The sequence below is a fragment of the Danio aesculapii genome, chromosome 20 (assembly GCF_903798145.1).
Source record: "Danio aesculapii chromosome 20, fDanAes4.1, whole genome shotgun sequence".
Lineage (NCBI taxonomy): Eukaryota > Metazoa > Chordata > Actinopteri > Cypriniformes > Danionidae > Danio > Danio aesculapii.
In genome coordinates, this window is record NC_079454.1 from 7984731 (window position 1) to 7998074 (window position 13344).

A 13344-nucleotide genomic window follows, 5' to 3' on the forward strand; every position below is an offset into this window, starting at 1 on the left:
TCTTTCTGAAATCAGTATGCCGCAGATGTTATTCACTATTTGCACAAATTGAAAGGGGAGCACCATGGTAGATACTGAAAGCTTGTCAGACATGGAGAAGTGAATTGATAGAGTGAATTGATGACGGAAATTAAATTTTTGGGTGAACTATCTCTATAAGTGAATTGCAGCCACCAAGCATCTTGTAGTCTCTCAAGTCAAGAATTGTGTGACCAAAACCATACAAGCACTTTTGGTCTGAAAGATCCACAGTTACTGCCCGCAAAATGTCTTAAGTAATACATATTTAAATACTGTATGAAAGTACTATCTTATGAATGAGCCACTGAATCATTTGTCACTCGATTTGTTCAAAGTCATAAATGCTCATAAATGCACAACAGTTGTGCTGTGTATTTGTTTGCAAGTGTTTCCGCAGAAGAAAAAGCGCACACACTTCTCTTTCAAAATAGTTTTAACATAGTTGTCTAAATAAGCTTAAATCTCCCTTTGTATTGACTTTGAAATATGTGTATTTTGGCTGAACTATCTCTTTAACCGTGATCTAAATTAATCACCACCAGAATCTATTTCCCTCATTCAGCAACACATGGATTTACACCTGAAACTGGAGTGTCGGTTCTTATTTTTCTTTTCATTTTTTTGCAAGAGCAGGGCAGTACATTCACAATGCTTTTTGCTTAAGATGCTGTAAGGCTGCCAGGTAAAGGAAATAGCTAAAAAGCCAGTGATTTACTATAGTAACTGCCTTCTAACTCATTATAAATGTAAGCAGCACTGATAATAAACAATACCATTAGCGATATAGCAAACAGCCATCTCTGGGAGAGTTTAGTCCTTGAACAAGGGAAAAAATTTATTTTACGCACAGTTGTAGACAGTTAAAATGTAACTTTGTGCCAATAAAGAGCTTAATAACAGTTTACAAGTATAAGGGACTAAATCTAATGCTGCTGTTGGTTTTGATTACTCCACAATCATGATAATAAAGAACCTCAAACCTCAAATTACTTAAAATTAAAGTGTGGTACAGTATACAAACTCAATGATTTATCATAGAGACCTCTGTCTATTGCACAACCAGGTTTCTGTTCTCAAAGGTGACAAGGCAGATGGGCATGTCTTTTGTGCAAATGCTGGACCAAAAAAAGTATGATATACAACCTAAAATAGGTTCTTTTCAACATAAGCGGTGACCATAAACGTGATAATGCATTTAGACACCATGATAAACCTCTGTTTAAAAAGTCCACAGGTGGTTTATAGTGCTGTGCAGAAAGGAGAGGAGGGGCTTCTACGTTTTAGAGTATAAAGCAGCACCATTTACAGTAATATTATTAAAGTTTCTTTTGCACCTTTATATGTCACAGACTACCTTGAGTGGTGAACGTTGAGGAAGATTTGTATTGTAAATACTTCTCTGTAAATGTTTCATGTGAAACCAGTGCTCAGTCAATGAAAATCAAGATGTTACAGTCTGACTGAATGATTTCAAGACCTTTTTTTGTGGAGGGGCTGAATGGATTTTAAACCCTAGCCATGATATCCCTCTTTGACAGTGTCCTTTTATCACAGAACTAGATTTAAAGGGACAGTTCACACTAAACCAAAAATTCTATCATTTACTCACCCTTCACTTGTTCCAAACCTCCATGAGTTTCTTATGTTGAACACAAAAGAATATATTATGCGGAAATCTACTTTCCATTGACTTCAATGATGTTTGTTTTTACAATTATAGGTGTCAGTGGCTACCAGTTTCTAACATACTTCAAAGTATCTTCTTTTGTGTTCATCAGAAGAAAGAAACTCAAAAAGGTCTGGAAGCACTCGAAGATGCGTAAATAGTGAGTAAATTTTAATTTTTGAATGAACTGTCCCTTTAATCTCCATCAACCCTGGAGCTAAAACCAAATGGAAATCTAGAAGCAAAACCTTCATGCACATCCCCAACTGCGACAACATCACGAGGATAAAGATCGACATTTCCGTTGGAAATACAAATGTGGATCATTTCGGTAGAACTGCTTTGCACAACGTTTTAAGCAGTAGGTACTTTGCAAATGAGATTGCAATTATAATTTTGAATAAACTCAATGCTAGTCAAGTTTAGAGTCTTTTTTGATTCTGTTTGTGGGAATGATGACGGGACGATGCTGTGACAATAGTTTGTGCCAGTGCTTTAGATTTTCTGAATAAAAGTCCTAACTGTGCATATGCTGAGGCTTAAACTTTGACTTTGTTCAGACATGTAGCAATATCCGACCTTTGCTTAACTACATCCTTTTGTAGTTTGAAACTAAATGACAATTATTAAAAACATCTCAATGTTAATGTAATATAAACATCACGTCACAGGCTATTTTTCTTTCAGTTATTTAACCATAAAATGTCACATTTTATGGAGTCCTTGAGATGGAGGGCAAAAATAATCAACTATTTTCCACTCGTTTTCAAATTTCACTCACAAAACAGTACTTTTAGAGGACATTTTCATTCTTTTGCATGATTAATAGAGCCGTCTGTCAGGTTCCATAAATTAAAGTCATTTGTTTTCCCCATATAATTTTAACAATATTTGGTACACCATTTAAGACAGACCCGGGTGAACTCTAAGGTGTTCTCACAATACTTGCGTTTATACTCTCTTTTTTGTTGTTTATATAGCTACAACTAATGATTTGTATATACAAAAACAACAAATTTCAACTTTACTTAAATGTATATAAATAATAGAATATCTCTGGCACTTAAATTGATTTTGTCATTCGCATTGCTTCGTGGGATTGTAGGTCTTTCTGCTCAGTACAACTATTAAAGGGTTAGTTCACACAAAAGATAAAACTCTGCCATTAATTACTCACCTTAATCAATTTTCAAACCTCTTCGTTTATCTTCAGATCACAAATTAAGATATTTTAGATGAAATCGGAGAGCTGTTTCATCCTTCATAGGCAACAACAGTCACAAGACAAATAAACGGAGAACATTGTCAAAACATTCCATGTGACGAGTTTAACTGTAATCATATGAAGCTCCAAGAACAATTTTGTGTGCTAAAAACTGTAAAAACAGCTTTGTTCATCAATGTCTTCTGTCACATCAATTCAGGGTGTGTGTTTGCTACAGGCAATATGACATATTGGCCTGTCACGTGTATCTGTCTGCGTACTTCAGGACGGGCGTAACATGAATGAGGCATAACTTGTAGTAAATTAGAGAGGCGTAACTTGCAGTTATCGAGATCCCATTGAACCAGATATCACAACAAGATGTTGTTGGCAAGATGGCGGAAATACTTAACAGAGAGTATTTTCAGCAAATTTTTTCTCCAAATACATCTACTAATAATTCATTTGATATATTGAATGTCTCTCTGCCAATTGTGACTGTGCGTTAATAACTGTGATTGTTGTTTTTAGGGTTGTGGTATAGACATTAATAATTGATGGTTGGGGTAGGCATAGGAGTCAATAACTGATGGTTGGGTTTAGGGTTGAGGCAGGTGTAGACACTATTAACTGACGGTTGGGTTTAGGGTTGGGGAAGGTGTAGACGTTAATAACTATGATGGTTGGGTTTAGGGTTGGGGAAGGGGTAGATGTTAATAACTGATGGTTAGGTTTAGGGTTGAGGGAGGTGTAGACGTTAATAACTGATGGTTGGGTTTAGGGTTGGGGTAGGTGTAGACGTTAGTAAGTGATGGTTGTATTTAAGATTGGGGGAGGTGTAGACGTTAATAACTATGATGGTTGGGTTGAGGGTTGGGGAAGGCGTAGACGTTAATAACTAATGGTTGGGTTTAGGGTTGGGAAAGGTGTAGATGTTATTAACTGATGGTTGGGTTTAGGGTTGAGGGAGGTGTAGACGTTAATAACTGATGGTTAGGTTTAGGGTTGAGGGAGGTGTAGACGTTAATAACTGTGATGGTTGGGTTTAGGGTTGGGGTAGGTGTAGACGTTAGTAAGTTTGATGGTTGTATTTAAGATTGGGGGAGGTGTAGACGTTAATAACTGATGGTTGGGTTGAGGGTTGGGGAAGGTGTAGATGTTAATAACTGATGGTTGGGTTTAGGGTTGAGGGAGGTGTAGATGTTAATAACTGATGGTTGGGTTTAGGGTTGGGGTAGGTGTAGACGTTAGTAAGTTTGATGGTTGTATTTAAGATTGGGGGAGGTGTAGACGTTAATAACTGATGGTTGGGTTTAGGGTTGGGGAAGGCGTAGACGTTAATAACTATGATGGTTGGGTTGAGGGTTGGGGAAGGCGTAGACGTTAATAACTATGATGGTTGGGTTTAGGGTTGAGGGAGGTGTAGACGTTAATAACTGATGGTTGGGTTTAGGGTTGGGGAAGGTGTAGACGTTAGTAAGTTTGATGGTTGTATTTAAGATTGGGGGAGGTGTAGACCTTAATAACTATGATGGTTGGGTTGAGGGTTGGGGAAGGCGTAGACGTTAATAACTATGATGGTTGGATTTAAGGTTGGGGAAGGTGTAGATGTTAATAATATGGTTGGGTTTAGGGTTGAGGGAGGTGTAGACGTTAATAACTATGATGGTTGGGTTTAGGGTTGGGGAAGGTGTAGATGTTAATAACTGATGGTTGGGTTTAGGGATGGGGAAGGTGTAGATGTTAATAACTGATGGTTGGGTTTAGGGTTGGGGAAGGCGTAGACGTTAATAACTATGATGGTTGGGTTGAGGGTTGGGGAAGGCGTAGACGTTAATAACTATGATGGTTGGGTTTAGGGTTGAGGGAGGTGTAGACGTTAATAACTGATGGTTGGGTTTAGGGTTGGGGAAGGTGTAGACGTTAGTAAGTTTGATGGTTGTATTTAAGATTGGGGGAGGTGTAGACCTTAATAACTATGATGGTTGGGTTGAGGGTTGGGGAAGGCGTAGACGTTAATAACTATGATGGTTGGGTTTAAGGTTGGGGAAGGTGTAGATGTTAATAATATGGTTGGGTTTAGGGTTGAGGGAGGTGTAGACGTTAATAACTATGATGGTTGGGTTTAGGGTTGGGGAAGGTGTAGATGTTAATAACTGATGGTTGGGTTTAGGGATGGGGAAGGTGTAGATGTTAATAACTGATGGTTGGGTTTAGGGTTGAGGGAGGTGTAGACGTTAATAACTGATGGTTGGGTTTAGGGTTGGGGTAGGTGTAGATGTTAATAACTGATGGTTGGGTTTAGGGTTGAGGGAGGTGTAGACGTTAATAACTGATGGTTGGGTTTAGGGTTGAGGGAGGTGTAGACGTTAGTAAGTTTGATGGTTGTATTTAAGATTGGGGGAGGTGTAGACCTTAATAACTATGATGGTTGGGTTGAGGGTTGGGGAAGGCGTAGACGTTAATAACTATGATGGTTGGGTTTAAGGTTGGGGAAGGTGTAGATGTTAATAACATGGTTGGGTTTAGGGTTGAGGGAGGTGTAGACGTTAATAACTGATGGTTGGGTTTAGGGTTGGGGAAGGTGTAGATGTTAATAACTGATGGTTGGGTTTAGGGATGGGGAAGGTGTAGATGTTAATAACTGATGGTTGGGTTTAGGGTTGAGGGAGGTGTAGACGTTAATAACTGATGGTTGGGTTTAGGGTTGAGGGAGGTGTAGACGTTAATAACTGATGGTTGGGTTTAGGGTTGAGGGAGGTGTAGACGTTAATAACTGATGGTTGGGTTTAGGGTTGGGGTAGGTGTAGACGTTAGTAAGTTTGATGGTTGCATTTAAGATTGGGGGAGGTGTAGACATTAATAACTATGATGGTTGGGGAAGGTGTAGACGTTAATAACTATGATGGTTGGGTTTAGGGTTGAGGGAGGTGTAGATGTTAGTAAGTTTGATGGTTGTATTTAGGGTTGGGGAAGGTGTAAATGGTAATAACTGATGGTTGGGTTTAGGGTTGAGGTAGGTGTAGATGTTAGTAAGTTTGATGGTTGTATTTAGGGTTGGGGAAGGTGTAGATGTTAATAACTGATGGTTGGGTTTAGGGTTGAGGTAGGTGTAGATGTTAATAACTGATGGTTGGGTTGAGGGATGGGGTAGGTATAGATGTAAATAACTGATGGTTGGGTTGAGGGTTGGGGTAGGTATAGATGTTAATAACTGATGGGTACAGTGCCGTCTTGCTGACAACAGTTTTGACAAGTGGGTCTCCATAACTCCACAAGTTACGCCTCTACTATAAGCTGTGCCCCTGTCTTGCAATCCGCAGATAGACACTACTAAGCAGCAGCTGAGTCAGCAGCACAACATGTTAGTGTCGTAATGCCCATAGTACAAGTGCATCCTGACTTTGAGGTGGAAGACATTAGCAAACAAAATTTTTTTTTTACAGTTTTTTTTGGTGCACAAAATTGTTCTTGGGGGATAAGAGAGCTCTCAGATTTCAACTAAAACATCGTAATTTGCATTGAGAATGTGAACGAAGCTCTCAGGAGATTGAAACAACACGAGGGTGAGTAATTAATAGCAGAATTGACATTTCTGGTTGACTGACCCTTTAAGTACACTGTCTTCTACCTTTTCATAATTTTCATACACTTGGAAACATCATGTCATTTAATCGATTGTAAAAATCAATTCGGATTTGTGTGCAGTGTGAACAAAGCCTTAGTTTTGTCCTCTGAATGAACTGAAACTGAAATACAAACCGGGTCGCAGTAGCTTCATGTGTCGGAGCTGCACCTCTTTGCGTTGAGCTCTGTTTGAGGCATATATAAACTCACCACTCTTCTCAGCTCAGAGTAGATGATGAGCAGAGGAAGAAAACGCGTAACAGACCAGAGGATGGAGCAGAATGGATGTACCCTGTTGGTGAAGCGTAGCATGTGTCTGTTTCATAAGCGTGTTTGGGCTTCAGGGATGTAGATCTCTATGCTGTCGGCCCGTTCCGTAACCGAGCTCTGACGGAAAGACGCAGCCCGTTTAGCAGCCAAGAGCCTGCGGCGAGCCTCCTGCCTCTGACGGTCCTGCAAATCCAGCGAACGCTCACGCATGACGGCTCCACGACCTTTAGGAGGTCTCTTTGTAACAGGAGGTGGCCATTTTCTTTCCTAAGGAGGAGAATAGAGTTTATCATCATTTATTTTTCCCTTGTTTATCTGAATTAAAGAGGTAATGAACTGAGAAATTAAAATTCCCTTGATCTTTTGACATATAAGAGGTCGTTGTACTGTAAAATCTTTTTTTACTCTTTTACTTCACAGGATATTTTGCCATGGTTTCAACTTGAAAGGAGCATATACAGTGGGTACGAAAAGTATTCAGACCCTCTTAAATTTTTCACTATTTGTTATATTGCAGCCATCTGCTAAAATCATTTAAGTTAATTTTTTCCTCATTATTGTACACACATCACCCCATATTGACAGAAAAACACAGAACTGTTGACTTTTTTGCAGATTTATTAAAAAGAAAAACTGAAATATCACATGGTGCTAAGAATTCACAAGCTGTGGCACTACATATATTTATATGAGTTATATATTTATGAGTTATATATTTAACTCAGGTGCTGTCTATTTCCTCTAATCATCCTTGAAATGGTTCTACACCTTCATTTTAGTCCAGCTGTGTTTGATTATACTGATTGAACTTGATTAGAAAAGCCACACATCTGTCTTTATAAGACCTTACAGCTCACAATGCATGTCAGAGCAAATGAGAATCATGAGGTCAAAGGAACTGCCTGAAGACAGAATTGTAGCAAGACACAGATCTGGTCAAGATTACAAAAATATTCTGCTGCACTTAAGATTTCTAAGAGCACAGTGGCCTTCACATTCCTTAAATAGAAAATGTTTGGGATGACTAGAACCCTTCCAAGAGCTAGCAGTCCAGCTAAACTAAGCTATTGGGGAAAAATAGCCTTGGTGAGAGAAGTAAAGAATAACCCAAAGATCACTGTGGCTGAGGTCCAGAGATGCAGTCAGGAGAGGGGAGAACGTTGTACAAAATCAACCATCACTGCAGCCCTCCACCAGTCGGGGCTTTATGGCAAAGCCTGCATGGTGTTTGCTAAAAAAACACCTTAAGGACTCTAAGATGTTGAGAAATAAGATTCTCTGGTCTGATGAGACCAAGATAAAACTGTTTGGCCTTTTTTGACAATTATAAGCAATATGTGTGGAGAAACCATGTACTGCTCATCCTTTGTCCAATACAGTCCCAACAGTGAAGCATGGTGGTGGCAGCATCATGCTCTAGGGCTGTTTTTCAACTGCAGAGACAGGACGACTGGTTGCAATCGAGAGAGAGATGAATAGTAGAGGGATATGCTGGATGAAAACCTTCTCTAGAGTGCTCAGGACTTCAGACTGGGCTGAAGGTTAACCTTCTAAAAAGACAACGACCCTAAGAACACAGCTAAAATAACAAAGGAGTTGCTTCACAACAGCTGTGACCTAAAAGAGACCTAAAAATGGCTATCCACCAATGTTTACCATCCAACCTGACAGAACTGCAGAGGATCTGCAAGGAGGAATGGCAAAGGATCCACAAATCCAGGTGTGAAAAACTTGTTGCTTTTTACCCAAAAAGACTCATGACTGTATTAGATCAAAAGGGGGCTTCATCTAAATACTGAGCAAAGGGTCTGAATACTTAGGACCATGTGATATATCAGTTTTTCTTTTTTAATAAATCTGTAAACATGTACAAAATTCTGTGTTTTTCTGTCAATACGGGGTGCTGTGTGAACATTGAGGGAAAAATGAACTTAAATGATTTTAGCAAATGGCTGCACTATAACAAAGAGTAATACTTCTTCTCTATAAATTCTCTTAAATTCTCTTATTTATGGAAGTATATTATGTCACACTTCTCTAGTAATAGTGAAAGTGTCATGGATGGATGACGTCAAACTCCAGGGGAGTTTTCTTCTGTGTTTGGCATGACTTCATTGTCATTCAACCTGATATTATGACAGCAAGATCTTACAGTGTAACATGAATAGGAATGGGTATCGTTAAGGTTTTAACGGTATCACTACTTTTATCAATACCACTTATCGGTTCGGTACTTTAACGGTTCTCTTATCTGTGCTTTTTGTAGTGTTTAAAAAAAATATATGAAAAAACAACAACGAATTGAACAGAATTAGCAACACTTTGTTTTATTAAGTTTTTAATGTAAAATAAAACAAAACCAATAATTGTAAAACAAATTTTTTTTTTTCCTGTAAAAGAATGTACAATGGTTTGAAGGAAACCATGTTTTTTTTTATCATTCTTCTGGAGAAAAATCAACATGTCTGCCTTTTCTGGCAGAAGTCGGGATCTTTCTTGGTTTACTGTGCTGCCTACAGTTGAAAATACCCTCTCTGAGTTGCAAAATGCAGTTAAATTAGCTAATGTTTATAATTTTTCATGAACCCATTCACATAGATTAGTTACCAGTGTTTTGGGAGTTCAATATTTTTAATACAGTTTTGGAGCATCTTGCAATGTAAAAATAAGCAGTTATTATCATTTCTTAATATGCAGGTTATTATTAGGCTATTCATATAGGCTATATTTGTAAATACAGCTGATGTAAAAGTATCTTTAATGTTTAAGATTTATATAGGCTACTGCAGAAAAAAAAACTGTTTTCATTGTAACCGAATATGTGCTTATTTAACTATTAATATTATACTAATTTAGGTGATTGACTGCTGGCATAACGATGTGGATGATGTAACGTTATCATTAGTAGCTAGGTAGTCAAAAATGTTTCATTACTTTTCATTGCAGTTAACGCTCTTTTGAAAGATACTTTCACTTCGCCAGATTGCTTGTGTTTCCGCTTACACAAGAAAACAACTTGTTGCGTTTGTTGCAACGGACATTGTCGCTGTCCACTTGAGAAATACAACCCTTTTGGATCACTTCGCAAGCTTACGAGCTGTGTGTGCGCGAGTCTGTGTCGCAAGCTATGTGTGTGCAAGCGTCCTCTGAGTGTGTGCGCACAGCCGAGAATATTTATATTTGACGGGCTCGCTGGAAACCCGAGCAGTTCTCATGTGAGATTGCCAACTGTGCAGATGAATATCAAATATCGCAAATTAGAAAAAGTTGGTCAGTTAATTATGCTACTGTAAGTAATGTTTTCAGCAATAATTCTCCAGTACCATTAACGTCAGACTTTATCGATACTTCGGTCTTTTATAAAGTAGCACTGAAACCGATAAAATACAGTTTCGGTACCAATCCCTAGACATGAGAGTGCTGTTTGCGCAGTCTGAATACTACAATCATTTAGGATTATAAAAAATAAATAAATCGCACAGTGTGAGCTGAGCTTAAGATGGGCTTTTGTGGTTAAAAGTAGATATGTTTTCATTTTTAAAGAAATTACTTTTTTTATTAAACCAATTAATACTTGCTTTCTAAGCTGGATATTTTCAAGGGGAATCACTCACTGTCTTCAATAACACATGATCCCCATAACACCCATACCTTCTTCTCTGGGCTGTCCATTAACCTCCAATCGTTGCTCTTGATATGCTGTAGCTCATCAAACTTGGCAGTGACATCATCAATGGAGAGCTGCAGGAGGTCCCAGAATCCAGCCAGGTCCTGAGCTGTGGGCCGGGGCATCGCACTGGGGTCCTGCTCAAAACCACAAACACACGCACGCACGCACGCACGCACGCACGCACGCACGCACGCACGCACACACACACACACACACACACACACACACACACACACACACACACATTATATCTCACACAAACAGCAGTAAGTTATAAGTTATAAGTAAGTGTAAGTTTAGACTTTACACACGCTTTTCTTGCACTCCAAAAAAAAAAATATATATATGTTAATTAACAGGTTCTTATTTCATGACCTTTATTTATCGTTGTGAAATGTATTATGGGATGTTGAGCTCTGCTCTGGTGACTTTTAGTGATAAACTCATTTTATCAACGTGACTATTATTAAAGTTTTAGTGGTTTGAAACATTATATACAACAGAAAAAGTACTAGCAGTTTATTACCAGGTTTTTGTATCGTAATTTACAACACCAAACCAGCTTTTCAAGCCCTCCTGTTCAGTGGTGCAGCGAAATCACCAGTTTGAGAACCACTGAGAAATCCTACACTGTGTTGGGGAGTAACTAGTTACATGTAAAGGCGTTACATAATTTAATTACAAAATAAAAGTAACAGTAATTCATTACAGTTAGTGAGAAAAAATGTGCAATTAAATTACAGTTACTTATGAAAATGTTAAAGATTACAAATGGGGTTACATCTAAAAATATTCTTAAAAATCTGGAATATGTTGAATATGAATCTGTTGCTTTGCTTGTTTTTGATATGCACGATGCCTTCTGCTAAAGCCATTTATTAAAGCGGTGCTATTCTGTTATAACTACATTTCTCAGTAGCGTGGCAGTAGTGTCGCTACATTCTAAATCAAATAGCTTATCAGTAGTGAAGCTTTTTTTTAGTGAAGTAGTAGCATCCACTCAAGCTACATGTTTACCGAATTTGCGGATCAATAAGTGACGGCACTGACATTCACAGAGCTGTGAGGCCGGTGTCTAGCTGATGAAAGTAAAAATATGATATTGAGAGTGATGATTTCTTCTTCCTGTTTTTCGGTGGTTGACAACAAACTTTTTGGTGTGTTACTGCCACATCATGCTCTGGTTGGTGACGCTGCCAACCAATCAGACTAACACGAGAAATTTCCTTGATAGGACTGAGGGAGAGGAGGTCTATATATATAGTTCACTGTAGTAAAGGCTTAAATATACTATGATAATTACTATTAGTTCATGATAGTTACTAACGATACTACATTATGTAATGTAATTTATTAATGAAGAGTTGTACATATATATACAATATAATGCTTATTCCTAAATATTTCCCTTTACTATAAATTACTATAGTATTTTAAATGCGTAACACCTGGTTTTATTGGATTTTTTTGTTTTTGCTGTTATATACTATCATTTGTTTCTGTTTGGTACAGTACAATATTATTAACAGTAAATAATTAAACTGAACATGTATGCCTCATATGTTTCATTGACAGTTTTATTGATCACTAAGGTATGATTGACTTTGATTTAAGTTGCTTCGATTTAAAAATGAAAATAGCAAAAATAGCCACAAAAACAACTAACTAAAATTTAGATTTTGTGAAAAACAGTGAACTTTTTTTTGTTATAAGGTCTGGTTTTGTGGTGGTTGCACTTTAAATTTAAATTAATATCACTTTAATTCAAGTGATGAAAGATTTTGAAATTCTAACACTAAACAGATCTGCTGTAAGGACATACCTGGTTGGTGTAAATGCTTGAAAATGATTTAGTTGAAAATATAACTTAAAATTAATCAAAAAGTGATCAGATGTAATCAGTTACTACTTTTATAAAGTGACTGAAAAGATACACTTATTACATTTTAAATAGGGTAATTTGTAATCTGTAATCTATTACATTTCCAAAGTAACCTCCCCAACACTGATCCTACACTACTGATTTTAACAGTGATTTTAAATTGTTAACACTTTACAATAAAATTGCATTAGTCGATGTTATTGTATTTACTGACATAAACAAACAATGAGCAAAGCATTTATTACAGTATTACTTTGTGTTTTTTAATGTTGTTAACAAGCCTGAATTTGGATGTTAATAATGTATTAGCAAATGCTTAACTATGATTAATAGATGCTATTATTATTATTATTATTATTATTATTATTATTATTATTGCAGGAGCACAAAAATGTTTTGAGCAGCATCATTTGTTTAATAATAGTTATTAACATTAGTTATATATTATTATTTATTACCTCGAAAAAAGGTGTAAATGTAACACTCTCTGTGCAGTGAAATTAAATAAATACCCTGACCCTGATTAATCACCATACTAAGTGCCACGAATTAATAAAATAAAATAAGTAATCACTAGAGGTCACTGTAATACAACTCCACTTTCAACATATACTATCCAAACGATAAACTGTCAGCAACAGCACAATATAGCACAATAAACACTAGTTATTGTTATAAATAATGAGCAAAATATTACGTATGCAGCCATTATGACAAATTTCTAAATAAACTAGTAATGAGAAATTAGTTTTTTTTTCTCTCTGTTAAACTGCACTTGGATAAAAATGTTGTCTTCAATGGTATGTATTTTTTAATTTATATATTTATTTCAGAGGCTTTTTTTCAATAATTGCAAACTATACTATAATTGCAAACTTTCAACTATAATCGCAATTTTCATTAGGAATAAAAAAAAAAATCAGCTGAAGTTATAAGCTATATAGGAAGCCCTATTATTTGCACGTAAAAAGTCTGGCCAAAATATTATATTCAGTTGACAAGTG

At 37.0% G+C, this 13344-nt stretch overlaps 1 protein-coding gene across 1 annotated transcript in view; it reads right to left on the reverse strand.

Moving 5' to 3' along the window:
- Positions 1 to 6839: 6839 nt before the first annotated feature.
- LOC130247893 (disks large-associated protein 2-like) overlaps positions 6840 to 13344 on the reverse strand; it is a 142426-nt gene continuing 135921 nt past the window's right edge. The window contains exons 9-10 of the mRNA XM_056481382.1: positions 10440 to 10592; positions 6840 to 7055 (exon numbers count right to left, since the gene is read on the reverse strand). Coding sequence (XP_056337357.1) covers positions 6840 to 7055; positions 10440 to 10592 — 369 coding nt within the window. The remainder of the gene's footprint in view (positions 7056 to 10439; positions 10593 to 13344) is intronic.